This window comes from Lotus japonicus, chromosome 2, assembly GCF_012489685.1.
Source record: "Lotus japonicus ecotype B-129 chromosome 2, LjGifu_v1.2".
NCBI lineage: Eukaryota > Viridiplantae > Streptophyta > Magnoliopsida > Fabales > Fabaceae > Lotus > Lotus japonicus.
In genome coordinates, this window is record NC_080042.1 from 78,209,540 (window position 1) to 78,234,395 (window position 24,856).

At 35.5% G+C, this 24,856-nt stretch overlaps 3 protein-coding genes and 1 long non-coding RNA gene across 17 annotated transcripts; 1 reads left to right on the plus strand and 3 right to left on the minus strand.

Annotated features, from left to right (window-relative positions):
- Nucleotides 1-1,409: 1,409 nt before the first annotated feature.
- Nucleotides 1,410-2,170, minus strand: LOC130735719 (uncharacterized). Its single transcript, XR_009018545.1, has 2 exons — nt 1,835-2,170; nt 1,410-1,728 (listed from the first exon to the last, which is right to left on the minus strand). It is a non-coding gene; the product is annotated as an uncharacterized LOC130735719 (long non-coding RNA).
- A 1,659-nt stretch (nt 2,171-3,829) lies between these two features.
- LOC130739869 (single-stranded DNA-binding protein WHY1, chloroplastic-like) lies at nt 3,830-7,844 on the minus strand. Of its 3 annotated transcripts, none has more exons than XM_057592313.1 (7): nt 7,579-7,844; nt 7,224-7,324; nt 6,976-7,074; nt 5,478-5,572; nt 5,174-5,247; nt 4,806-4,894; nt 3,830-4,220 (listed from the first exon to the last, which is right to left on the minus strand). In XM_057592313.1, the coding sequence occupies exons 1-7, from the start codon at nt 7,772-7,774 to the stop codon at nt 4,194-4,196; spliced, it is 681 nt and encodes a 226-aa protein (XP_057448296.1). In that variant the 5' UTR covers nt 7,775-7,844; the 3' UTR covers nt 3,830-4,193. The 3 variants fall into 3 exon arrangements, with proteins under 3 accessions (XP_057448296.1, XP_057448294.1, XP_057448295.1); XM_057592311.1 differs by having other exon boundaries at nt 3,830-4,242; nt 7,579-7,839; XM_057592312.1 differs by having other exon boundaries at nt 3,830-4,242; nt 7,224-7,318; nt 7,579-7,836.
- Nucleotides 7,845-9,954: 2,110 nt separating this feature from the next.
- Nucleotides 9,955-15,898, minus strand: LOC130739870 (uncharacterized). Of its 11 annotated transcripts, none has more exons than XM_057592322.1 (5): nt 15,361-15,897; nt 15,003-15,142; nt 12,812-13,037; nt 11,964-12,046; nt 9,955-10,350 (listed from the first exon to the last, which is right to left on the minus strand). In XM_057592322.1, the coding sequence occupies exons 2-5, from the start codon at nt 15,029-15,031 to the stop codon at nt 10,335-10,337; spliced, it is 354 nt and encodes a 117-aa protein (XP_057448305.1). In that variant the 5' UTR covers nt 15,032-15,142; nt 15,361-15,897; the 3' UTR covers nt 9,955-10,334. The 11 variants fall into 11 exon arrangements, 10 of the variants coding, with proteins under 10 accessions (XP_057448305.1, XP_057448303.1, XP_057448300.1 ...); XM_057592320.1 differs by having other exon boundaries at nt 9,960-10,350; nt 12,779-13,037; nt 15,361-15,896; XM_057592317.1 differs by lacking the exon at nt 9,955-10,350 and adding an exon at nt 10,394-10,726 and having other exon boundaries at nt 15,361-15,898.
- A 360-nt stretch (nt 15,899-16,258) lies between these two features.
- Nucleotides 16,259-23,056, plus strand: LOC130739871 (uncharacterized). 2 transcript variants are annotated; one of them, XM_057592325.1, is made up of 13 exons: nt 16,259-16,445; nt 16,552-16,613; nt 17,320-17,397; nt 17,500-17,578; nt 17,729-17,820; nt 17,975-18,076; nt 19,197-19,286; nt 20,313-20,387; nt 20,570-20,602; nt 20,783-20,860; nt 21,097-21,168; nt 21,357-21,430; nt 22,888-23,056. In XM_057592325.1, exons 1-13 carry the CDS (start codon nt 16,385-16,387, stop codon nt 22,907-22,909), a joined length of 918 nt encoding a protein of 305 aa, XP_057448308.1. In that variant the 5' UTR covers nt 16,259-16,384; the 3' UTR covers nt 22,910-23,056. The 2 variants fall into 2 exon arrangements, with proteins under 2 accessions (XP_057448308.1, XP_057448309.1); XM_057592326.1 differs by having other exon boundaries at nt 16,261-16,445; nt 17,750-17,820.
- The last annotated feature ends 1,800 nt before the right edge of the window (nt 23,057-24,856 follow it).

The window sequence follows — 24,856 nt, forward strand, 5'->3', positions numbered from 1 at the left end:
GATTATGGAAGGTTAAATGGGGTTTTGACTTTAGTAAGGGAGATGTTAATGAAGAAGATGATGATGAAGGATGAATTTCTGGGTTAAGATGAAGTTTAATCTCTTTTCCTGAATGTGAAAACCCTAAAACACACAAAAAAGAAGTTTCATGAAATTAGTTTACCACTTAACGGAATTACAAAAATGTTAGGACCATAACATAATTAATACAAATATTTTTTTTTTCGTTATTTTCTGAAAAGAAAAATAAAGAAGTCAAAGTTTACAGTCAAAGCAACTCCTATTAGTCCACATCACTCAGGTATGATACAATTGTGGTATGGTAGCATTTACCATATCAATAATGTTACTTACGTCTTTTTAAGATGGAAAAGGTGAAATAAGGAAAGAGATAAGAAAAAAAGAAAAGGCTTAATTACAACTTTGGTCCCCGACGTTTACAAATGCCACGATTTTGGTCCCCCACCTAATTTAATTACATGGATGGTCCTCGACGTTGTAGGTCGTGTGCAACGTTAGTCCTACCGTTTATTTCTTAATGGAGGAGGCTTACGTGGACGTCTAGTTGGAGAGAAAAAAGAGATCTGAGGAGAGAGGGAAGCACGTGAGTATCACGTGAACTCACGTGAACCTTATATGAACTCATTATACCCAAATCTGAAACCCTAGGGATCTAAATCGCGTTACCTTCTTCGTTCCAGGGAGGTCAGGGGTTTGGGTATAATGGGTTCAGATAAGGGTCACGTGATACTCACGTGCTTCCCTCTCTCCTCATACCTCGTTTCTCTCTCCAACTGGACGTCCACGTAAACCTCCTCCATTAAGAAATAAACGGTAGGACTAACGTTGCACACGGCCTACAACGTCGGGGACCATCCATGTAATTAAATTAGGTGGGGGACCAAAATCGTGGCATTGGTAAACGTCGGGGACCAAAGTTGCAATTAAGCCAAAAGAAAAAGTAAGAGAAATAAAGCATGAGATATGATAGATGATAAAAGAACATAGATATAAACAAAAATATGTGAAAATGAAGTATTTAAAAAATAAAGTGTGTATATATCATTATAGTATATATATTAAACGTGCACTATTGAACAAAATATCATCCAGCCTTGTGCTAAATAACTTTCTTGGTACCTCTAGGGTCTCGAATTTGCATCAACCGTAAAAAAAAAATTAACAAATTGGACAGAGGGTGCGGCCATCTGTGTAACTAATTGTGACAATACATAATAGCAAACTCTTGTATATAGTTTGATATTTACTTGTATAAAAAAAATTACAATTAGGAAGAGTGTGGAGTCATGGCAAGCTCTAAAGCTCTAAAACCCTAAAAACAAAATAATTGTCAAATGAACTAAAGACATAAGAACAGATAATTTGATAGTTCATCGACTTGCACTTGATTTTATAAATGTCAAATTTTATTCAAAATTTTAGTTGGACCACAATGTCAGGTCATCATCGATTCCAGTGACAGGCTTGTCTGTAATGTACAATTTTGAGCACATCTTTCAAGCCAAAATCTAAATTTGTAACACCAAATTAAAATCTACATGTCTTGGAACAACTCAGATAATCCACTGGTGAAAAATCTGCTACAACCAAGACAGTACTGAAAATAAAAGCCTCATTGGTGAAATTGACCAAGGAAATCACAGTCGTTGAAGAATTAATAGGTGCAGAAGAAACAAACATCATCCTTGAGCAAGAGATCAAGAGAGCCTGACCACAAGAAAGTAAATCATGAGATGAATAATAATAAAACAATAAGTGAAACTCCAAATGAACAAGTAAAAGTTGGCTTTAACATGGGAGAGAAGATGAGTACTTAAACCAAGTAAGTCCTCACAACACCCAACAAGCTGTTTGTTGATGTCTCTGGCTATGTGAGGAAATGGATGGAGAGTTGAATGAATCAGTATTCAGTACTACTTTGCTGGAGAAGAGTTTACAATTCTGTTCACTTTGTGCTAGTTCCGTGTGCCAGTAAGGTGGGTTCATATAGCCTCTCAACTCTCAAGTCAATTTTCTCTGTCACACGCAAACTTCTCTCCAATTTTCTTTCCCTCCCAATGATCATTTTTTCTGGACCATCAGATTGCCTAAATCCAATGGGCGCAGTTACTCCGTTACGCACGCCACGGATTGCCAGCATCAGCATGGGTCCCTAGTCTCTGTGAACTGAACAGCCTTTGACTTGGGAACAGGGATCATATTTCAATTCAAGTTCCAATTTAGGACACACTTCAAGTGTACTATCGTGGAGAGCTCCATAACCACATGTTTAAAAATTAATCGATCTGTTCCTTTTTAAGTGTCGTTTTAGCATAAAGCTCTCCAACCAAGATAGTGGATTATTAGAGTTGTTTTTCTCATTCTACCCTCTCACATCCCAATCATAAAGTCATAAAGCTCTCCAACCAAAATAGTTGATTGTTAGTTTTTTTTCCACTCTCTCATATCATTAAACCATCTACCACTCTCAACCAATCATAAAATCATAAAGGTCTTCATAGTTATTACTCCCTCCTTTCCTAATTACAAGACCCAGTTTTAAAATTTTCTAGTTCTTAAGAGCATCTTCAATGGTAATATCTAATGTTAAATATATACTCATATGAGTATCTATTATCATTGGAGTACATACTCATGTGTGGGAATAGATACTCTATACTAGACTTTGAAAAATGAGCTTGTATTTATTATAAGCACTTACAATTAATTAATTAAGATAAATAATAAAATATATTAATGTGATGTTGATGGTGTGATCCACTATAGAAGCTTTTATTAATTGTTGGGTTGGAGGAAAATGATAAGAAAGTTGTGTAGATGATTTGGAATTGTGGGAATTATGAAAAATGAAGTGTAGATATTTTAGTGTGTATGATGGATGTAGATGCTCTAAATATAAGACCTTTAACAATAATCTAGCAAAAAGTATTCTACTCTTCCATATATAACCCTTACATTAATGGTGTGTTTTCAATTCCAAAGTTTTAATTACCACCTACCATTTATTAGTGAGAGAAAATAACAAAGAGTAAATATGGAAGAATGTATGCATTTTTAAAAAACCAACACACTAATTAGACACATTTAATGTTTTCTTAATAAGTGCAATTTTTTATAATAGGTCTTTTAATTAGGAACGGAGGGAGTAAGAAAGAAGAATTTTATGAGAAATGTGAAGTGAAATTATTGAAAAAGTAAGGGTATAATTAACAAAATGGAACCTAAAACATCAAAACGACAGTTAAATAGAAACAAAAAATTTGTTCTAGAACGACACTTAAAAAGGAACGGAGGGAGTAAATAGCTTTTTGTCCACTCTTTCCATACATTTACACCAAAGTAAGAAAGGATGAGAGAAAATGAAAAAATGCAATAGATATGTGATAGAAAAATTAAAAACATAGAAGAGAAAATGAGTGAAAATGAAATTAAAGAGAAATGAGAGTGAGAATGAAACAGTTTTGTCTCCAAAAGCAACACCTATTTGGGCTTCTATTCATGGGTTGGTTGCATTATGCCTTCAACTTCCAATATGCGGTGCTTCTTTCATGGGCCTTAATGTCCATTTAATATCATGTTTTCTAGAACAGCCCATGGAATAGGATTCAGCCATGAGAGAGTAGAAAGTATTTTCTTTTTCTTTTTTAAAGGAAGATAGAACAAAATTGTATGAAGAGATAAACACAAAATTTCAACTTGAGAAAAATTAAGAGAGTTTGCACCTAAGAGTATCATCCCCCTTAATATGTTCTCCATTTAAAAAAAAAACACAAAATGAATTTATTTTTCATTTTTTTATAAGTTTCAGTTTATTTAGAAAAAAAAACTTTTAACTTGATAGAATTCATTTACAAATTACATGGGAGGGTGTCCTCACTAGGAAATGAAAAAGAAATGGAAATAACCGAATCCAGCAATCCCACTTGCCATTATGGACCTAACTTTGAGGAAAAATGAGGATTAAGAATGAGTGTTCTAATAATACTATGAAGAATTTTAACACAATTTAGTTGAGAAGCTCTCACAGGGCGCTGCAATTCCTCCTCTGCTCTTAACTTCACAAATTATCCCTAACTGTTCCATTCATATTCACAAATTATCCCCAACTGTTCCATTCATATTCTGCTCCGTATCTTGGCTGGCATTATGCACTCGGCTATATACCCCTGGCTTTATGGAGTTTCCAAAAGCATTCCAACCTAGAAGGTATGGCAAGATAAACTGCATTAAAAACCAGCAAAAGTACAATCAAAATTAGTCAAATATTAACCAGGTGAGTTCATAAAGACCAAATTGCATTTTTACTCAAAACAAAAAAACATATTATAGTGCTATTTCACCATATACAATAAACATAATCAGGAGCTTCTCATTCCAAATTATAAATTGTATGCTTGATTTGAAAGCAGAAATTTTATAAGACTTCGATGATTTCTTGCTGCAAAACATATTCGTAATTTTGGTAGACAAGTCATTTTCTTACGGTGAAGGTTAAGTGTATTACATGAAATAGATTTAATTCTTTCCTGTTTTCTGGTATAAATATCACCCATTTCTGTTATGGAAAAAAGTTCTTCCAAAATAAACTTGTCTCTAAAGTAATCAAGTAAGGTTGCATCTAGGAATTTCAGGTTGTTAATATTATAATGCAATTCAATAAAAAACCATAGGTAGAGTTAGACCCTTGTCATTTTAGTCTTATCATTCAGCAACTACATCTACCCATTGCACAATCAGAGAATCATGGCAATGCATATTCTGCCATTAGGGGAGAGAGATCATACATTGAAAAGTGAGTTAAAAACTGCTAACTCTGCTTTTGTAACAGGAACAAAGATGCTTTCGTCCACATTCTTGAGCTTGTTTTGAACACCTTTGAAAATCGCCAAAACAAAGTCAGAATTAAAATAAATGTTTACCACCAATATTACAGGTATTGTAATAAAAATAGGTCAAATAACTCATTCCTTAAAGTGATTGCGTTGTTTATCATTATCAAAATATTGCATCCCTAAGTAAGCTATTTGCAGCACAGAAAATAGAGGATTGAATCAATCCAATAGTATATCGTCTGTACAACTGCAAGATGGAAGGAAACTAAAATCAATTTGACAAAACAACAGCAATAAAGTTTATGAGGAAAGGGAATTACTTAAGTTAAACAAGTGACCAGAACCATCCAGAAGTGGCTCCACCTTCAAAACTTTTCTGATTTTACCTTCATCACTGCATAAAAAGACAATTTCCAAAATGCTCAACTCATGTCCCTTCGGAAAATCAAATCAACAAAAAAATTGTAAAATCTATTGAACATACGTGGATCCACACACATGATCATATTATCCCTTCCCATGTGGAAAGCAAATTCAAATTTTATTTCAATATAAAGCATGCAACGCTGAGAAACTTTTCAATATGTTATGTTGGATAATTCATTACTTCAGCATAGAAACTACCTTTTTCCCTTAAAAGGATCACGTACAAATTCACAGGACCCCCTTGCACCAAGGCTAATTAGAGCTCCCATTTCATTTACTGATAGTGAGAATACCTGCATTCAAGCAAGGCCAATCATAAATCCAAAGAAATCAGTTTTTTTCATTCAAGAACACAATAGGTCAAATGGAGAGAGAGAAGGGGACGAGAAAGGAGGAGTGTAGTGTGGACTTCAAACCCATTTACTCTCCTTGCACATCCCACATCTTTACCTAATGAGCTGTCTTAAAGGGAAATGAAATCATATCTTTATTTCTCCCAAACATGCAGACGCAAAGGCAATATAAGCCACAAAACTAGAATCATTAAGATAGCAATTGTGAATTGGGATTAATTATGCCTTCTGAAAAGCAAATCATGGACAATGATACCAGTTCGTTTAGCATAGGATAACTGAGGAAAAAATATATATTTAAAGCATTTATTATAGACAAGGTCAATCTGTGTTGGGCCTTGGCAGCCAACATAAAACTAGTCGATATCTTCAATATGGATAACTCCACAAATTTCTTACATTTAAGGAATTAATCATCTCAAATGTCCACTAAACCAGAATATTTTCCAACTAATTAAAGCTTATGTTTCTCTAGGGTAAAAAACACACAGCTGGCATACCATTATAGAATCGTAATTCAAAATGCTGACTAAAGTACATGTTCCATACATTTTTGCATTTATAGAGCAAAAACAGGATACTTTTGAGTTTCAGGTTTGGATTTTATGAAAAATTCTAAGGTACTCAGAGTAATACCCCCAACGATTAAGATTTGATCAAACTTATATCATATAACATTTTGAATTTAATCTAACAGCTTTGTTTCTTATGTTGTCCTCGTGTTATGTTACCCGTTAACTTAGTGTAGTACAAATAAAATTTCAGTTATACAGAGTGACCTTATCCTCAACTTCCTCAAGTACGGCCTATTCAAAACTTAGGATGCCAGATGAATTTATTTCAAAACATTTAATTTTTTATTTGCCCGGGTAAAGGAGGAGGGTTGTGTTGGACCTTGGCGGCCAACATAAAACTAGTCGATATCTTAAATATGGATTACTCCACTAATTTCTTACATTTAAGAAATTAATCATCTGAAATGTCCACATTTTCCAACTAATTAAAGCTTATGTCACAGCTGGCATACCAGAATAGAATCGTAATTCAAAATGCTCACTAAAGTACATGTTCCATACATTTTTGCATTTCAAGAGCAAAAACAAGAGACTTTTGAGTTTCAGGTTTGGATTTTATGAGGAACATTTTGAATTTAATCTAACAGCTTTGTTTCTTATGTTGTCCTCGTGTTATGTTATCCGTGGACATAGTGTAGTACTATCAAAATGCGTAAATAATTTCTGCATATTAGAGAGACCAGAACACTTATGTATAGAATCTAAAATCTATAGATATTCTGGTATGCATTGCCCCCAACCCCCATGTTATAGAAGAATCATAATCACCTGCTTTCTGTTCCAATCATATAAGCGTGTACCACCACCAACTGCAGGAGCAAACTGGAAGAGAATATAACCTTCCCTAGATACTTTAACTGCACCAGACTGCAAAACATAACAGAATGTTCCATAACCAAACATCATATTCAAAATTCCACAAAATTAGTACTCAAACATTAGAAATTCAGAACAGAGAAAAACCAGTGACAACTTCCATCAATTAACAAAACCAACAAATCCAAAGCAGAACATACATCCAACATCGAAAATTCCGGAGGTTTAGGAGATAGTGTCAGCACAGCTTTGCCTTTGTAAAGGGAGTGATCCACATAAACCCTGGGCGGCAAATCTACAACTTGAACAGTGAACACACATAAAAAAAACACATCTTGAAGAGAAAACAAAAAGCAGTATCATCATGAAAACACCAATGCTAGACAATTTCAAAGCCTACCCATTATTCTATATCATTGGTTAACAAGAAATACAGCAAAAAGCTCAGATTTTTTTACATAAGAAAATTGAATCATCTTTTCAATTGCAAAATTAGGGTTTTCTATTGAGTAACCAAATTGAGTTGGAATGAGTGAATTGGAGAAAGAAGAGTACCTGGCGGAGGTGGAGGGCGTTGTGGGGAGTCAAAGAGCTCGGTTTGGCGGCATTTTACAGAGAGTGATGGAAGGGTGAGAGAGGTGGTGGGTGTGGCTGAAGAAGAAGGACTGAAACCCCTAAAAGTGATGGACTTTGTTGTGATGAAAGAGTGGGTTGGGATTGGGCATGGCTTAATGGCAATGGAGTGTACCATTGTTTCAGGCACCCCCCTCTATCCTTTCTTTTTTCTTGGTTATGTATTCTGTTTTTATTTTTTTTGTTTTATTCAATAAAACAAGTTTTTCAGTTTGAAAATTCTTCTATTTATTGGTACTCTCATTTTTTTTTGTGACAGTTACTCTCATAATTTATATCTATGTGATAGGAGTAATTTTTTTTTTGTTGAATGGGAAAAAGAAAACGGAACTAAAGAGCTAACGAATGTCATGCCAAACTTGGGACCACTACATTTGGAGACTCCTCCAAAATAGTGAAGCTACATTGAAGTCTAGCTCCAACAGTGGCCATGGAATCAGACAGCCCATTCGATTCCTAGGGAATATTACATAGGCGAACCACCCAATCCTTAGAGAGAAGCAAGTGAATATATTGAACGGCATAGCAGAAGCATGAAACTGGCGATTATTACCTTTGAGGACCTTCACAATCTCCAAACAATTTGACTCACAATAAACCGGACATATACTTCTACATAAGAGAAGTAGGATCCCAAACGTCATAGCCAAGATTTCCGCAGACAAAGAGTCACCTCCCGACATCCCAGCACAAAACCCAATCATCCAAGCTCCCGAAGCATCCCTCATTACTCCAGTCATTCCCATGCAAGGCTTAGCAGACCCAAAAGCCTCATCCACCGTAAGTGAGCAAAAACCTTCAGGGGGAGGCTGCCATCGGTCAAACAAAAAACGAACCTCGAGTTGCACTCCCTCCATCACCAAAGAGTGTAAGATGCTCTTCCTCCTCACGTCGAATCCAATCACAAACTAAACCCCCTGTCCACTTACCCTCACCAAGAGCCATCTCATTACGCCAGCGCCATAAGCCCCAAATGCATGCGATAAAGAGAGACGAGTGTTGTCATCGAGCCTAGTAGCGAACCCAAAAACCAACATCCTAACCATTAAAAGCGTGGCCAAGCAAGGGCACCGAGCTGCGACCATACTTCCCTCGACTGGGGATAACCCCAGAGGCAATAAAACTTGTCCTCCACACCATGTGAGCACCAGAAACAGGTAGGGGATGCCGCGAGGGGGCACGCAAATCTTCGATCACTACCTTGAATCGCATCATGCAATAACAACCAAACAAAAACTCTGATCTTCTCAGGCGCGTGAATCCTCCATACCCATCTCCAATCCCCTGAGTTCGTCGCTTTCAGACCATGATCACGCAGCCTCGCCCGCAGCTGCAGAATAAACCCCTGAGGGGTGTTGGTGCCATCGATAGCAGTCCAGAACCTGAGCAACCAGGTTGGAGCTTATAGACAGAAGCCCTCGCACATACGGGTTTGGTATAACAGTTTGCAAGGGGGTTAAATCCCAGCCTCCATCCCAAACCAAATCCTTGAGGCAAGGGCAGTGTCAGAGATATGGACGAAGGGAGCTGCTAAAGCTAACACTCCATAACTCGACTAATCAACATACTAGAGAGAGGTTGCACCAGAACCTACCTTAAACTAAAACTCCTCCCGAAGGCAATCCCGCGTCTTAAGAACTCCATTCCAAATGGTAGAATTAGATAAATTGACTAATTGTATGTACTAGGATAATAGCCTGTTTCCGTGCGATGCACGGACGAGCGATTCTACATTTTATGATTTTTAATTTTATAATTTAACAAAATAAACTAATTAATTTACATACCAGTAATTTGTAATCTAAATAATTATATTTAAAATGAACAAATTTTATTATTAACTTTGCTAGTAGATAGGTGATAATAAACTGATTATTAAAGCTTTAGTGTATATGGAACAGAACAGATATACCGGTGGAGTTTTTACACTTTTTTTTGAAACCAGAGTTTTTACACTTGACATGTTTATTATGAAAGTTTTGACTTGTTAAACCCATGAATATTTATCATCGTTTGATCTATTACCAATTCAATTTTGATTACCAATTTACTTTTGTATGCCGATGATTCCCTAGTTTTTTTATAAAAAAATATAGCATTTCAAGTGTACTTGCATTTCATCTAAAATACTGTCGTAACAGGTAACATTGTTCTAATGTATTTTAATACAAAGCTAGAAATTTTTTATCGGTTAATGTGTTTAATGAACAAATTAAGTGAGTTTAATATTGAAATCAATAGAATATGAGAAGCCTGTTTTTTATTTCTAATTAAAAAGACATAATAACAATAACCAATTTTACTAATAGGACATAGGTGCTCTTTCTCGATCATCAATGCATCATTAGGAAATGACTACAACAATAAAAAAAATAAAAAAATTGAATTTTTAGTACTTTAAGAGCTTGATGTGTGATTCAGGGTTGCATTTCATAATGCGAAAACAAAAGGAGCCGTGAAAGGGGTATTGCTTTTTTTCAAGTGTTAGTTCCATCATACCAAAGTCATCCCATAGTATCTCGTGCAAGTTTGGCCAAACTTTGAGTGAAAGGAGCAGTAATATTGTTTTGAAACATGAATACATACTTGCAATAGTATGACTCTTCTATGTGTGACCTTTGATGTATCTGCAAGCATAGATCATTTCAAGCTGAGGACACCTGAGCTTGGTTTTCATCTTAGCATGACTTGACACTGAAAAATAAATAAAAATGCTTTCAAGATTTAAAGGAAGTGAAGCAAAGATATGTTGATGACTAAGTTTAAGCACCCTCATTCACTAAAGCCAAAAATAAGTTTAAGAGACTATTGGCATCTAAAAAAGAAGATCTAATCACATTTTGAACAAATCTTATATAGCATGACTACTTTCAAACGTGAAAATATTATCATTAGAATTCAGCAGACAATCATAAACATTGACAATGAAAAAATGCCCCTAAAAGATGTCCTTGACCCAAGCTCACTGATGCCAAATAGCCCTGGCCTCTATGTCCTGCTCCAGCTCATACACATCTCATCAATTCCTTTGACCAAAGAAGAGGATTCGAATTGGAAATGCCAAAGAGAACTACAACACATGCAACAACCAAGACTACTTAAACCTTGCATGAGCAGAACTGAAGATCACTTTGTTAACAAACCATTTAACAACCAAAAAGATAATTTAGATTTTATCACTTCTCTCATGACATTAACATCAACTTCAAATTAAGATTGCAGGCAGGTGGAGGAGCAAGACCAAGATGAAATCAATAAGGATTTTTACCAAAAATTGTTTCCAACACAAATAGACTCCCTTTAACATGTGAGGAAAGACAGCTCTCGATCAAAATGGCTATCATATACACAATCACAAGTATATCCACTCCACGAAGTAAGCCATATGCACCAAAAGGGTAGCAAGCATAAAAATGCATAGCTATTTTCATATTATTTAATAGTGATTCAACTTCAAATGTTTAAATACTAATTTTAGCAAACAAACACCAAATCAACTCCAAAAGTGGAACTGCAAATGATCAAAACAATAGCAGTAAAAAATTGACCAAGAACCAAATGAACAAAGTCATAAAGTTCAAGAACAATATTTGAATCAAAATAGCCAATAGCCAGTGGAACCACGAAACTATTTCTGTTAAAATTATAATTCTCTTGTTCACTTTCTTCTTATCCAGTTTCATAGATTTTTATATAAAGAAAAAAAAAGTAAGGTCTTGCACAAATGCACTTAGATAGGAAGAGCATGCTCAATTTGATTAGAGCTGGAGCAATAGATTTTCCCCGCCATATCATCTTTTGAAGTAGGATTATTTTCTTAGTTTAATTGTTTATTGGCCTCGTCCAAAATGATGCTTAGTCCCATATATTCTTACTCTCAATATACCTTTCCAGTCAATTGTAATCCTGCCAGTGTAAAAAGTAATGCATTCTTAGTTATCTTTCAAAACACCAGAAAGTAGCACAAATATAATTTGGATGAGTTTAATCACACAGCCATTTATGTGGTATATTTGAGTATCATCCCATTTCAAGATACTGCAGTTTGGAGTCAACCATCCAAAGATAATTGAAAGAGAAAGAGAGGGAAATAAGATATTTTTTCCACTCAAGAACCAAGAAACTGAACAATTGAAGACCACATAATTTACACCATGGAATAAAAATCTAAAATAGAGAAAAGTCCTCAAAAGTCAAAACTATACGGAAAAATGATAGTCATTACATGCACAACAACCCAATTGTATCTATGTTTGATCAGAATAGTATGATATCAGTAAGAACAAAAGAGTTATAGTAAAACACACATTGAAGGCAAATCGAGCAATGCCGATCTGCATTTATTTAACTTTGTCTCCTTTTCTCCACCACTCCTATCTTCAAAGCCGATCTGCAACTACCAATGGTAAGACAAGCAGAAGATTTTTGGCAGGAACGGTGACAGTAAAGCTCACGAAGAAGGAGCAACAATCTTGAGTAAAGGAGGACTACACCAGAACCAGAGAAGCTGTCATATAATTTGATTTCAAATTTCAAAACCCCAACATATGGGGAACATCACAGCCAATGGGTACATTTATAACCATATCTTGTTACATTTACCAAATCTTGTGACCAATAATCCCTTCATCCATATTATATTTACCAAATATTGTGAACAATAATCCCTCTATCCTTCTGAATATATTGACTAAGTCAAATACTAAGACTTTGGTGTATTATATCTTTGTGAATATTGTCTAACCTTTGTTGAACAGACATCACACAAATAAAAAACTAAGGAGATAATTCCAATATTTGTCTGTCATAGTTTAAGCTACTTGACTTTATAAAAAATTAAAATTTAAAATCATGCCATCAGATTTTGCTTAGTAACTGCTAATTTCCAGAACTAAAACACCCTGATCATGATTTTCACTTCATGTGATACAAGACAAGGGTATTCAGCAACAAATAATAATTTAAACCCTCCTTCCAATAATAGACATAGCGAGACAAATTTTCCGTTAAAGATTCTCCACTCTCCAACAACAACTAAAAAGAAAATGGAAAAGACATGCCCTTTGAAGTTTCAAAACTCAACACACAATAAGTAAGAAACAACACTAAACGACATGCATACCATATTTGTGGACAGTTTGATCGGAAGGCACACCTTGAGCATGTAGTTTTGCTTGGAGTCGTTACTGAAAAGGTTAAGCTTGCAAGGTTGGCTTTGAAGACCTTGACATCTCTCAGAAGGTTTTCCATCTTCTTTGGCCTCAGCCACAGCACCAGCAAGGCCCATATTGGAATCATAGGGACTATCACTCTCACCACCCACATTGCAGCTCCTGAAACTGAAAGCACCTCCATCTACACCTCTCGGTGACTCGGCCTCACTGAAAAAACAACACAATGCTAAGCATCAACACAAACACATGTATTTTATACAGAGAAACTTCCATCGGATTGCACAAATCATGGGTTTCAAATTTAAATGCAGAGAAGCGATCAACACAATTTAACAACAACAAAGAAAGGGATGGCTATGAAAGTTTCACACATATCACAAGGCAGAAGGGAATGACTATCAGCTGCACATTGTGACCATTATTTATACACAACTCAAGCAGTGAGAAACGGGAAGCCAAGAAATTTAAAATTCAAATCCAATCCAATCCAATCCAATACCAACTTCACAGTAGCAAGGATTAGACATCAACTGCTAAAAACCATATGGATAGCATTGAAAAAGAACCGTACTTCCTCACCAAACACTGCTGTTTGCAAACCAATTACATTTACCATTAGATAAGCGTCTAATAAAGCGGTCATATAATGGAAATGAAGAAAAAAATGCAGAAATGAGAAAGACACCATCACAAGGATCTGTCCTCGAAGATTTTAGTGTTCCACTCCAAATATAGGCTTCAAGGATATTATGCTACATGCCATCAAAGGGCTTTGGTGCTTAGCTAATTTAAATAATTTTACTATTGTATTTAAAATATAGCACACACTCATTGTGAAAAAATTAAATAATGGTAATAGTCTATTAAGTTTGGAGTAAATTTCAAGCTAGCATCTTCAAATCCAATAAAAAACAGAATTAGAAAAAGAAAGGAAGAAGAAAATTTATAAAGAAAACAAATGGGGTAAAAAAATGTTCAACAACCAAATCAATAAACTATCAGGTCATCATAAACTATCAAAACAAACAAAAGAAAAGGAAAAAAACTTGAAGAAAAAGGTATACTAATAAGGAGCTCAAAAATCAATTAAAGCTTGTCCGCCATTTATTTGTTCTTCAAATTAGCAGGGATGCCATGTTTCATGCACAGAGCTTGTAGTCTCTTCCTCCTCATCGCATAAAAGTCAATTTCTTCCATCAACTTTTGAACAAAACAAACATAAACCTTGTGCATATTTTTAAAAATGATTTCAAATGGTTGGAAGAAGTGTGCAATAGCAACTGCTTATGAACGATTTGGGGTTGGTTTCTCCTTGAAAGTCCATCTTTATTTAATTGTTTTAAGTTATAATACGAAAACAAGTTAAAAGGCCGTGACAATGAAATGAGGAAGTAATCAAATCAAATATATGAAAACAATAGCATTTACCTAGCCCTGTAGAATCAAAGAAGTTGCTACCATCATTAAAAATCTTCCTAGAAACATTACTCATTGCAACACACAACCATTCCCAATTGCTTCCTTCGATTGCATCATCGTCGACGTTTGGGAGTGGGTAGAAGAAAGATCTCAACCAAAATAAGACACACACATCAACTTAAACAAAGAAAATTAAAATAGCAGATGTAATCTTAGGATTAAAACAATACCAATATGAAGAGGCTGTCAAATTTAATCAATGGGTCAACTATATAACTCTACAACAACAATACCTCTTTTTGATCGCTATAGCTACCCACTTTCAAATGCTCAATTTTAATAGTTTGAGTTGAGTACCTTACTCTGAACTTATAAAAGAAATTATCAATGTTAAAAACTAAAACATAAGAATTGGAATCCTACAATACCAAAAATAGCTACTGTAGATCCTGGATGACACTTTCAGTTTATCACTCAATTTATTGAGTATGAACCATGATTCTTCAACTGCATAAGAAAATCTCCAACATTTAAATATTTCAAAGTAAAACAAGAGTTTCATTATGAGGATTGAGGATTGAAGTTCAAATCCCTTCTCTTTTCAATTTACCAATTTAAAAGTCATAGGTGAAAGTAAATAGGAGCAGAAATCACATTCAACGATGAAAACCCCACAAATTAATTAAGCCTACACACAAGAATAACTGAATGACAACAAATTGAGCTTTCAACTTCAGTTTAAAAACATCATACCTAGGAAGAAAACAACAAACCACCTTCATAAAACAAAGAACCCAACAGAGCACACCTCTCGCCTCCGCACCAGAGCACCGCGAGGTTCAGTCACCGCCGCATCGTTGTCCCTTGAACCATCTCCTCCGCAGAGCCACCACCTAAAATTAAAGTAGAATTGAGCATAGGGCAATGTTGCAGGATGGGAAGAAGAACCAAGCAAAACAAAGGCAGTATTTATAGAGAAACAAAATGGAGAAAACTATGCCTCTATGAGAAACATGACATCATTTGAATAGGATAACAGTGGGATTTATTGGGAAAGAGAGAAATTGCGTAAAGGAAGTTGATTGAACCGTTTAGAAGCAAAAGGAAAAACCTAGATGATGGGTGAATAGAGGATCTGGGCCGACAACAACAGCTGGAGAACAAAAAAAGAGAGGGTCCAAAAACCCTAGCAGCCACCCTTTCTTCTCTTCTCCTCTGAGTTCGTCTTTTTCTCTGTTCTTCTTCTTCTTCCTCCTCTCGTCCTCTTCCTCTCTTCTTCTTCTCTGTCACTACCTCTCTGGCCACAAACGCTCCCATCTCCGGTCCCAATGCCGCCAAACGCCCCGATCCACCACCAAACAACCTGATCTGCCTCAAAAGCCACGCTCCGGCCAAGACCCGCCACGATCCGGTCTCCAATCTCGCAAAGGAAGCTCGTTCGTGCATTATTTTTTTAATCCATGAATTTCGGTGGATTTATGGTTCATCTTCATCTTTGGACTTGCTCTTAGATCTGTTCTCTGCTGTCGTTCTGTTCTTCTCTTTTCACTAAGATATGGCAGTCCTATCTTGCTCTGGAACAGTGGAATGTGACATCAAATTCAACTTTTGAGCTGGATCGTACTACTCCAGCGTAAAATGAGGAATATGCACGTTTACAAAAGAAAATGCTGACAAAAGCAGATGAAGTAACTTAGATCTCTACCGTAGGCTAAAATTGAAGATGAATGGTCAAGATGAAATATCTCTTATGAATAGTGCTTTCCAAACTCCCCATTAAGTAGAAGTAGATGTAGATGTAGATTCATTTCAACTCTAACTTTTTTATCTAAAAAAAAAAACTAACTTTTTTTATTAATAAATCCAAAATCTGAAAAATATGTTATTTTCACATATATTATAGACTTAATTTTCTGAAAAGTAAAAAAACAAAATTAGGAGTTATAGAAAACAATTCCATTTAAATAAAAAATAAAATTTCACGACGTCACTTGTGGAACCAGTTCTCGTTTCCCTCACTGCCATGCGTACCATTGAACAAGAGGGCCAATATTTCAAAGTATATATACACACAGCAATAACACCGTGTTCCGTTTTCTTCTCTCCTCTGCGTATCGCTCGCTCGCTCACCCGCCATGGCTATGGCTATGCAAAGTGGAATCGGAATGTCCAAGATCCTCATCATAGCTGGAGCTGGTACCTCTCTCTTTCTCACACACACACACAGTCTCATCTCTTCTTCATGATTTCATAATTTCATCATTATCTGATTTGATTTCACTCTCTTCGTTCCTTCCTTCAGGTTACACCAGCACCGTCCTCATCAAAAACGGAAAACTCTCCGATTTGATCGGCGACCTCCAGGTACAAATTCCACTCCCTCTGTCGTGTGATTTTTGAATTCCGCATGCGAAAACTGTACAATTAGTTAGTTGCTTTTTCGTTTTCGAGTAGTTGATCTTGTAGGGCGTTATTGGAATCGGTGAGATTGTGCATAGGCGAGTGATAATTTCTGCGTAGATAGGGTTTCAGAGTGCACGTTTTACCATTAATGCCCCTGGCTCCAATAAATTTGGAGTCATAATTTCAAACTAAGTACTTGTTTGGTTTGGCGTTAGAGCCACATAGAAACTAGAATTTGCCACGTTGAGTTTAACATGGATCGGAGAAGCAGAGAATTTTTACCAGGGTTGTTAATGGCGTATAGCGTAGTGTAGCGGCAAGCCCAAAAAATGCTAGTTCGAGCGCTATTGCGGCTCTATAGCGGTGAATAGTGGAGTAGCGGTGAACCCCAGGGTGCTACGTTATAACGCTATTGCCCGCTATTAACAAGCCTGATTTTGACATGTTGGCTTCAGTGCGGATCATCCACATTGAGTTCAACAAAAATCCAAACGCATACTAAAACTTACCAAGTTTTTTTTTGTTCCCTTTGGCCTTTGTAAATTATCTGCCTTTCTACAACTAATTGTAGGATTGGGAATTTGTTTTTTTTTGGTACTTTTTGTTATTCGGGGTATCAGTATTTGTTTCTACAAGCTAATGGTGTTTTATTTTGTTTTTATGGTAGGCGCTGGTGAAGGGATTGGAGAAGTCTGGGGATCAGGCTGAAGGTGAAGGTGAATATGTTGATGCCATTGCTGCTCAGGTAACAAACGGGTTGAAAATGTCTTAATATTTTTTGTTCCAAAATGCTTTTAAAAGAGAATTTGAAATTTCTCATGCCGAAATTAGTTTCATTTTGCACAAGGTACGTCGATTGGCTAATGAAGTTAGGCAGTTGGCATCAAACAGGCCAATAACAGTAGTGAATGGAGGTTCAGGACAAGGTAATATGTTCTATTCAACCATCTAATATAGCTGCCATGCTTTACTTTTCATGTGTCTCAGCATTTCATATGGTTGTCACCGTGTTGATGTGTTTGTGTAGACTGTAGACCATGTTGCATCTTTTGTCTGCTCCTTTATTTTCTTTGTAGTGTTTGCTCTTTTTTTTGCAGGTAATTTACCATCTCTCGTGGTTCCAGCGGTTGCCTTGGGTGCTCTAGGTTATGGTTACATGAGATGGAAGGTATGGAACTGCTTGGACTTTTGCATGTTCTTTGAATAATTTCTTTGGTTTATGGTTTTTATCTCATTTAAGGGTTGATTACAAATAATTCTTATGAATGATTTAATTCATTTACAATTTCTGATATAATCTGTTCTTCCTTTTCCAATATTAGGGCATTTCATTCTCAGATCTTATGTACGTGACTAAACGTCAAATGGAAAAAGCTGTTACAGATTTAAACAAAAAGCTGCACCATGTCACAGATGTCATTGCTGTAGGTGTCCATTACCTGCTTACGATATTCTTTTTATATCTATGTTTTTAGTTAGGCACATGCATAAATACATGCAACATTGTGACACGCGATTGCACCATCTACCCTGTGTGCATTTGCAGGGTATTAGGCCTTACTGACATAGAATTTGATATTCCTTCAACCAAGTAGTTTAAATATAATGTATCTTTGGTTATTTCGATTCACAGCGGGTGTTTGACTTGTATTTTCTAATGGCAACATTTTAGTTAGGAATATGGTAATTTGTATTAAAGTATGACTTTTGTAGGGCTGGTGTAGAAAAGACTGTTAAAGTGTCAAATGTAATGCTTCTAAACTAATGCAATCACAAAATGACTTAAAACAGGAAAAATAAGATCATCAAGGCATATCATAAGCAGTTATAAGTGGAGTGAATTAAAAAACTGGCTCTTCAGAAGTGTATTTGATAAAAAACTATTTTAATATGATCTGGCTAGATATGGCAATCAGTGTCCAGGAGGCAGTAATATCCAAAGCATGAACCCATCCATTGAGTCCAAGACCCATTGATGAGTAACTCTTTCAGCACTGGAATAAGAAATGGAAAATAAAATAACTTGAGGCCTGCTTGGTTTATATTTTCATTTGTTTTCAATTTAAATACAAATTTTCACAGTATCAACTTTGAAAACAGGAAACCAAGGTGACAATTTTGTAATTGAATTGAAAGTGAAATAGAGACCAAACTGGCCTTGCATATCCTAGGGAACTTTGGATGATTTAGAAGAGAAGATCTTTCCAGTCACAAAAATGTTTTTCCAACTAACTATAATAAGCTTCCTACTCAGCTGCACCTGTCTGTAATAAAGAATCGATCTATAGGACCTGTAAACCTCCACAATTTAACAGATCTCAGCCCATTTGTTGTCCTTAATAAGCTTAATAAGGGGCAGGGGCTTGAAGTTAATTTACTCATATGCTCCATAAATGACCTACAGTTTATTCCAAGTTATTTTCCCAACTTCATTTTCATTATGCATTTAATTTAAGGATTTAACATGAAAAATAGTATGTATAAATTGGATAATACTCATAGTTGATGCCCCTTTTAATTGCTTCTCAATACTTTTAATGGCAGGATGTCAAGAAGCATTTGACCCAGAGAATTGAAAATTTGGATGACAAAATGCTCAAACAGAATGAGTTGTCGCGGTCAATTAAGGATGACGTATGTATTTGGACACATTCAGATTTGACTCTTGCACCTTCACCTATTTAAAGATATATGCAATCCAACAGATTTTCATATACACATTAGTTAGATGCACTTACATCCATGCATTCTTATTCCCTCACTTTGGCATATATACATGGATGGTGGACTATTACTAAGTAATTCCGTGCAGACAACTGGATCATGTTTCCTTTAGAAGTTATTTTTTTTTAAAACAAAGTCTTGATGGATATCTATATAAGTGAATAGTTAATATTGTGTGTTTAAATTGACAACTAATCTCCATTGGGTTGTTTTTTATCTTTTCTGATCAGTTATGAAGTGGCTTGTAGTCATTATAGTGAATACTTTACAGTTTTTGAATCTTGATTGATAATGGAATATGAAGTTCTCTATATGTTGGACAAGCTGCGTCCTTTTTGTTCTCTCTCTCTATCCAGGATCATTAGGCTCTGGTGTTGGTTCATGGCAGTTGAAAATCAAACATAGGTTTTTTTATTATGTAGAAGGGCAGTTGCTTTCTCTGTATTTACAATTCCTTGCCATTTATTGTTTCTACTATATCACTTAAAGCCCCAGTTATATTGATTCCCTGCAACAAATTAGGCTTTGTAATTTTTTGAACAGTTGAACTTGCAGCTTACCTTTTTTTATACCTTTAATCTTCCAATTCTTAAAAATCTTCAAATCACAAATCCCATTTATTTTTCTAAATCCTTGAATTTCTAACTTGGAGAGTTCGACTCAGTTACTTTAATCAATTTACTGAATTTTTTTGTCCATAACTAATTCAGGATTTACTCGAAGTTTAGAAATATCAAGATAGAAAATTTTGTTAGATGCCTATGTTTTCAAGTTAGTTAGCTGCGCTGTAATCTCTTTCAAGTCAGTTGTGTTCTGTTCCAGGATAATGTAGTTGAAAGTGCATTGTGACAATGCCGTATCCACTTGCATTATCAGTTATAAGCATGATGGGAAGAAAACAACTCTGTGGTTAACATTTTGATGCTCCTTAAACAGGTTTCTGGAGTTCGAAGTACGATTACTGATATGCATGATGACTTGGGTTCCTTGCGGTATTCAGTGGACAAATTGGTATGTTTGATTTCATTGGCTAGTTGATTGATATCATGGCTGTCTTTGTAGTGTAGAAGTATGAAGAAGGATGTCTAGTTGTTACTTAGTAAATATTACTTTAACAAAGCAAATATAAATATCAATATATGCTATCTCTTTTGTTCGATTCATTCTTACGTTGTATAATTATACCTTTTCAGGATAAAAAGTTGGCTACATTGTGTTTGAATCAGGTAAAACTTTTTAATGTTCTTATTAAATTTTGAAAGATCTGCACATAATTATACTCTTTAATTCCATGCGGTGTAAAAAATGAAGTGCTAGAATCATTGGTATGCATGACTAATCTTGGTATGAAAATGGTTACTTCTTTTGATACACCTAAAAATACTAATTTAATAGTATGGTTTCAGGATGGTACAAATTATGGAGTGAAGTACCTCATCGAGACTTTACATGGAAATATCGGGAAAATGCCTGAACATTTGCAGGTCAGAGTCTTTTTCTTGTGTGTCAGTTGTACTTACTTATGCTCTCTTTTGTTGTTTGTCACCCTCCAATTACTTGTGATGGCTGAAGATGCAAATTATATATGGTGTGGATTATCACTCATAATGTGCTGAATGTTAGTAGTGACAGTGAGAAAACTAGACAAGCTTTTAAAGTTGACTTTTGAATTACAATGCATCATATGCCTCATTCTTCTGGTGGCTTAAACATTCTGCAGGAGCAGGAGCAACTGAAACTTCCAGGAAAGACCCGTAATTTGCTCACATATTCAGGAACTCCAAATCTGAATGTATTTTTCTACCTTGTGCTTTATTTTCTCTCTTTATTTTCCTAGTGGGAAATGAGTTTTGCCATCATCCATTAATGTGGTTTAAGATGCTGTTTATCTCTGTCAGCTATGGCATGATCCTACTGCATTTTGTAGTTTGAAATTTGTTTCTTAGTGTATGTGCTCAATGATCTTGTTTACATTTGCAGGGTCTTAAAGACATTGTGTTGCCTACTGGTCTAGGCATGTTGGCTTCAGATAAGCCTCAAAGGCCTTTGTTGAGGTTTGAATTAACTCTATTTTTTGTTCCGAGTCTTTTCCTCTATGTTAAAGGATGCATTGCATTGTTGGCATTCTCAATTACACTTGTATAAATTTTTAGGCCCAGGGTACTTTATTTTCTATACCATAGGGAGGACTGAAGAGTGATTAACTGATTATTACTTTAATTAATTTCCCCCCTGACATGTTAATATGTTCTTCACTGACTGCTTGAATGTTGGTTGGTTTAGTGTAATGTCTGAGAACATAATGTTGACAGTTTGTAACCATATTCTATTTCGAGAAACATCCCAAAATATATATAGCCCCCACTTGCGTGATGACCTTGCATTCATATTATTCAAGTATTCAACTAGTGGACTGCCTCATAGATACTGCCAATATATATATTTTGAAAAAACAACTGAGCCTGGCAATTAGGGGTGGGAATAGATTAGGTCAGGCCAGATTTCGTGTAAATAGACCTTGCCTAGTTTGGCCTGTTGTCTGTTATAGGCTTTTTAGGCTTCGTCTGGTCTTGAAAGCTTAGTCTGAATTGGTAGCCTTTTAAAAATTTGTTTCATAATGACCTTTAAGTTGACCAACATAGAGTGTGTTTGGTTAAGCTTTGGAAGTGAGTTGCAAGTGGTTAGCAAACTTTCCCATGCACATTTTCTCAAAGCACCAAATTTGTCCCATTAAGAAAAAGGACTTGCTCATTTTTCTCAATGCCCTACACAAACATGCTCATGCCTACAAAAGGACTTTCACATTTTTCTCAATGCCTACACAAACATATCTCTATACATATACTATAACAAACCTATCTATAAACATGACAAGTTGACAACAAGGTTATAGGAAAATAGGTAGGGGTGGAAATATGTTGGGCTGTGTTGGGCTTCCTAAGCCTTGAAAACCTAGTTAAAATCTTACTTAACAATAAGGTTTTATATATATCATATGTCCTTGATAAAAAATGTTATTAGTCTATTTCTAAATAGACTTATGCTTAATTAAATCATTGTATAAGCCAACACATCATGATTGAATCTATGAATAAGTAAATAAGTATAAAAGTTCAATTACCAATATGTTATAAATTAAATCTGACGTCCCTCACTTTAAAAAAAATAAAAATAAATCTGACTTAACAATAATAAAATATTTATAATAATTATATTTACTTAAATAGGTCAGCTTATTAGGTTACAAGACTTTCTGAATGCTCTAAACATAACCTTTTTAACTAATAGGCTTTTCAAACAGTCTTACCTTATTTATTTATTTATTAATTTGGCCTCACGAGCGCGGTCTATCTCTTCTTACCTCTACTGGCCATAGAAAAATTTCTTAGATGAATCATGTCTCCTTGTGTGAACCCTTGTCCATGAAGAGATCTTGCTGGTTGTTGTTTCCTTTCCTGTGCCTTTGACTACTTCAACCAGGTGTTGATTCGTTTTTTTTTTTTTTTTGCAGGACTACTTCAACCAGGTGTTGATGACATGGTCTTAAATGATTTTTACCTAGCTTTTAAGCGTTCTTTCTTTCTTTGTATCTATTCAGCAGTCTCACTTGTTCATAAACTTAATGTCTACAGAGTATAAATATACTAAGCATTTTATATACAAAGTTAGTTTATTATGTATCTATGTTGTGAATAAATTTTTGCCGTCAAGTAGTTTGATGGATGGATCCAGTCTCTACTAGTTGCTTTGATGTGGCTTTTACATACTTTCTTAGTATTCTTATTTATTTCGACTTCGAAAATAGTGATTACCTCTACTCAGTGGCGGAGCCAGGATTTTTATGGAGCCTGGGCAAGATTAATCCTAAGTCTAATTGTCCGCATATGACGTCTGATCCAAAATTTTAAATTGCGGTTGCAAGTGCTGCGGTTGCGGACATTACCGTGTTGCGACATAAATAACGTGTTAGCATGACAAATTATTTCATTAGATATACTAAAATACTTGAAATATTTATTTTATTATTTATTTGTCAGAAATAATTTCATTCCCATTAAAAGTTACATATGATTTTCATTTATATAAGGTTTTTCTTTTGGGTCAAAGGTTGATCATTTGTAAATGGGCATAGCTCAAGACATACAAACAACAAGAAAAAATGAATAGAATAAACAAAAGGCCTGCCAACAAGACACACAATATTTTTTTTTTTGAATCTTCACAAGACACATAGTATGCACGTGGAAAACTTTTTTTGTCAATGACTTAAGTTTCAATCAAGACGGGCCAAGCCCGGAACAAAACAAAGAACCCAGACCTGAAGAAAACTAAAACACGCATAGCCAAGGAAAAAAGCATACAATCACGTGACTATCTTAGCAAATTTCAATTCTTCTGACACAAACACCCACTAAAGTCAAAAACTACCCACTTTCAATAAAGGCAGGTAGCTTTTGATCAGAACACACAAAGTTTTGATGCAACCACGAAAGGTAGAGAGAAAGAACCATTATTCAGAACTACCAGAGCTAGGGAGGGTGCGGTGGAGGACGGTGGGTAGCGGTGGGTAGCGAAATAAGCCTGGAGGGAGAAGGAGACGGAAGCAAACTCTAATCAGGATGAAGAAAGCATGGCATGAAGCTCTCACTCACTTGTCTCTGTTAAAAAAATTTGCCCTTTCTCTCTTCTTCTTTTTTCCCCAAAAGCTTACATGTTCTAAAGAAAAAAGGTTTTTTTTTTCCCAGAGCTCGGGCAAAGGCCCGAGCTAGCCAGGCGGTGAATCCGCCCCTGCCTCTACTAATATGAGGTGGATGTAGCTTTACCCCAAGTCTTTCTGTTCATTGTAAAGCTTAGGGAGTTTCTATTTATTTATGGCTTAATCCAGTTTTTGGTCCCTACCCTTTGCCATAAATATGGCTTTAGTCCCTCGCCGGAGTAAAGGTGGGGATTGGTCCCCGGTTTTTGGCAAAATGATTGGTTTTGGTCCTTCTGGCCGGTTGGGTCAACGCCGGAGCTCCGGGAATCCCATGTGGCATTGCCACATCATTTAATGAGTCTACTTGGATTTTTTTCTTTTTCATTTAAAAAAAATTAAAACAGAAAAAAAAAAAACATCATTCGTTCATTGCATCTTCTTCATCATTATCAACATCATCTTCAACCATCATCATCATGAAAAAAACCCAACCAGATGCATATTCAAATATCCAAAGTAATTAACTCAGCAAACTTGAAGCAAAAACATACACTTTAACTTCATTCTTCATCTTGATTTCACATTCATCCAAAACATTTTTGAAATCAAACCAAACTAGAATCAAAACCAATTAATACAAAGTTCATGAATTCCATAAACACTAAACCACGAGACCTGCATCATCTTCAAGCCTCATCAATCCAAGAAACCACCAGACCTTCAAACAACCACAACACTTGAATCGACCAAACCCTACACCCACATCACCAAAAACAACAACCAT

What these genes read in the sequence shown, in the direction of transcription:
- LOC130739870 (XM_057592314.1), bottom strand. Translation starts at nt 15,031, where the DNA reads ATGAAGGTGGTTTGTTGTTTTCTTCCTAG. An exon ending in GTTTGTTGTTTTCTTCCTAG is followed by an intron (nt 13,038 to 15,002) that starts GTATGATGTTTT and finishes TTGTTTTTTCAG; the next exon opens with TGAGGCCGAGTCACCGAGAG. An exon ending in TCAAACTGTCCACAAATATG is followed by an intron (nt 12,047 to 12,778) that starts GTATGCATGTCG and finishes TGGTAGTTGCAG; the next exon opens with ATCGGCTTTGAAGATAGGAG.
- LOC130739869 (XM_057592311.1), bottom strand. Translation starts at nt 7,774, where the DNA reads ATGGTACACTCCATTGCCATTAAGCCATGCCCAATCCCAACCCACTCT. An exon ending in CGGAATTTTCGATGTTGGAT is followed by an intron (nt 7,075 to 7,223) that starts GTATGTTCTGCT and finishes TATGTTTTGCAG; the next exon opens with TCTGGTGCAGTTAAAGTATC. An exon ending in TTTTTAACTCACTTTTCAAT is followed by an intron (nt 4,243 to 4,805) that starts GTATGATCTCTC and finishes TTTTTAATGCAG; the next exon opens with TTTATCTTGCCATACCTTCT.
- LOC130739871 (XM_057592325.1), top strand. Translation starts at nt 16,385, where the DNA reads ATGGCTATGGCTATGCAAAGTGGAATCGGAATGTCCAAGATCCTCATC. An exon ending in TTGATGCCATTGCTGCTCAG is followed by an intron (nt 17,398 to 17,499) that starts GTAACAAACGGG and finishes ATTTTGCACAAG; the next exon opens with GTACGTCGATTGGCTAATGA. An exon ending in GGTATTCAGTGGACAAATTG is followed by an intron (nt 20,388 to 20,569) that starts GTATGTTTGATT and finishes ATACCTTTTCAG; the next exon opens with GATAAAAAGTTGGCTACATT.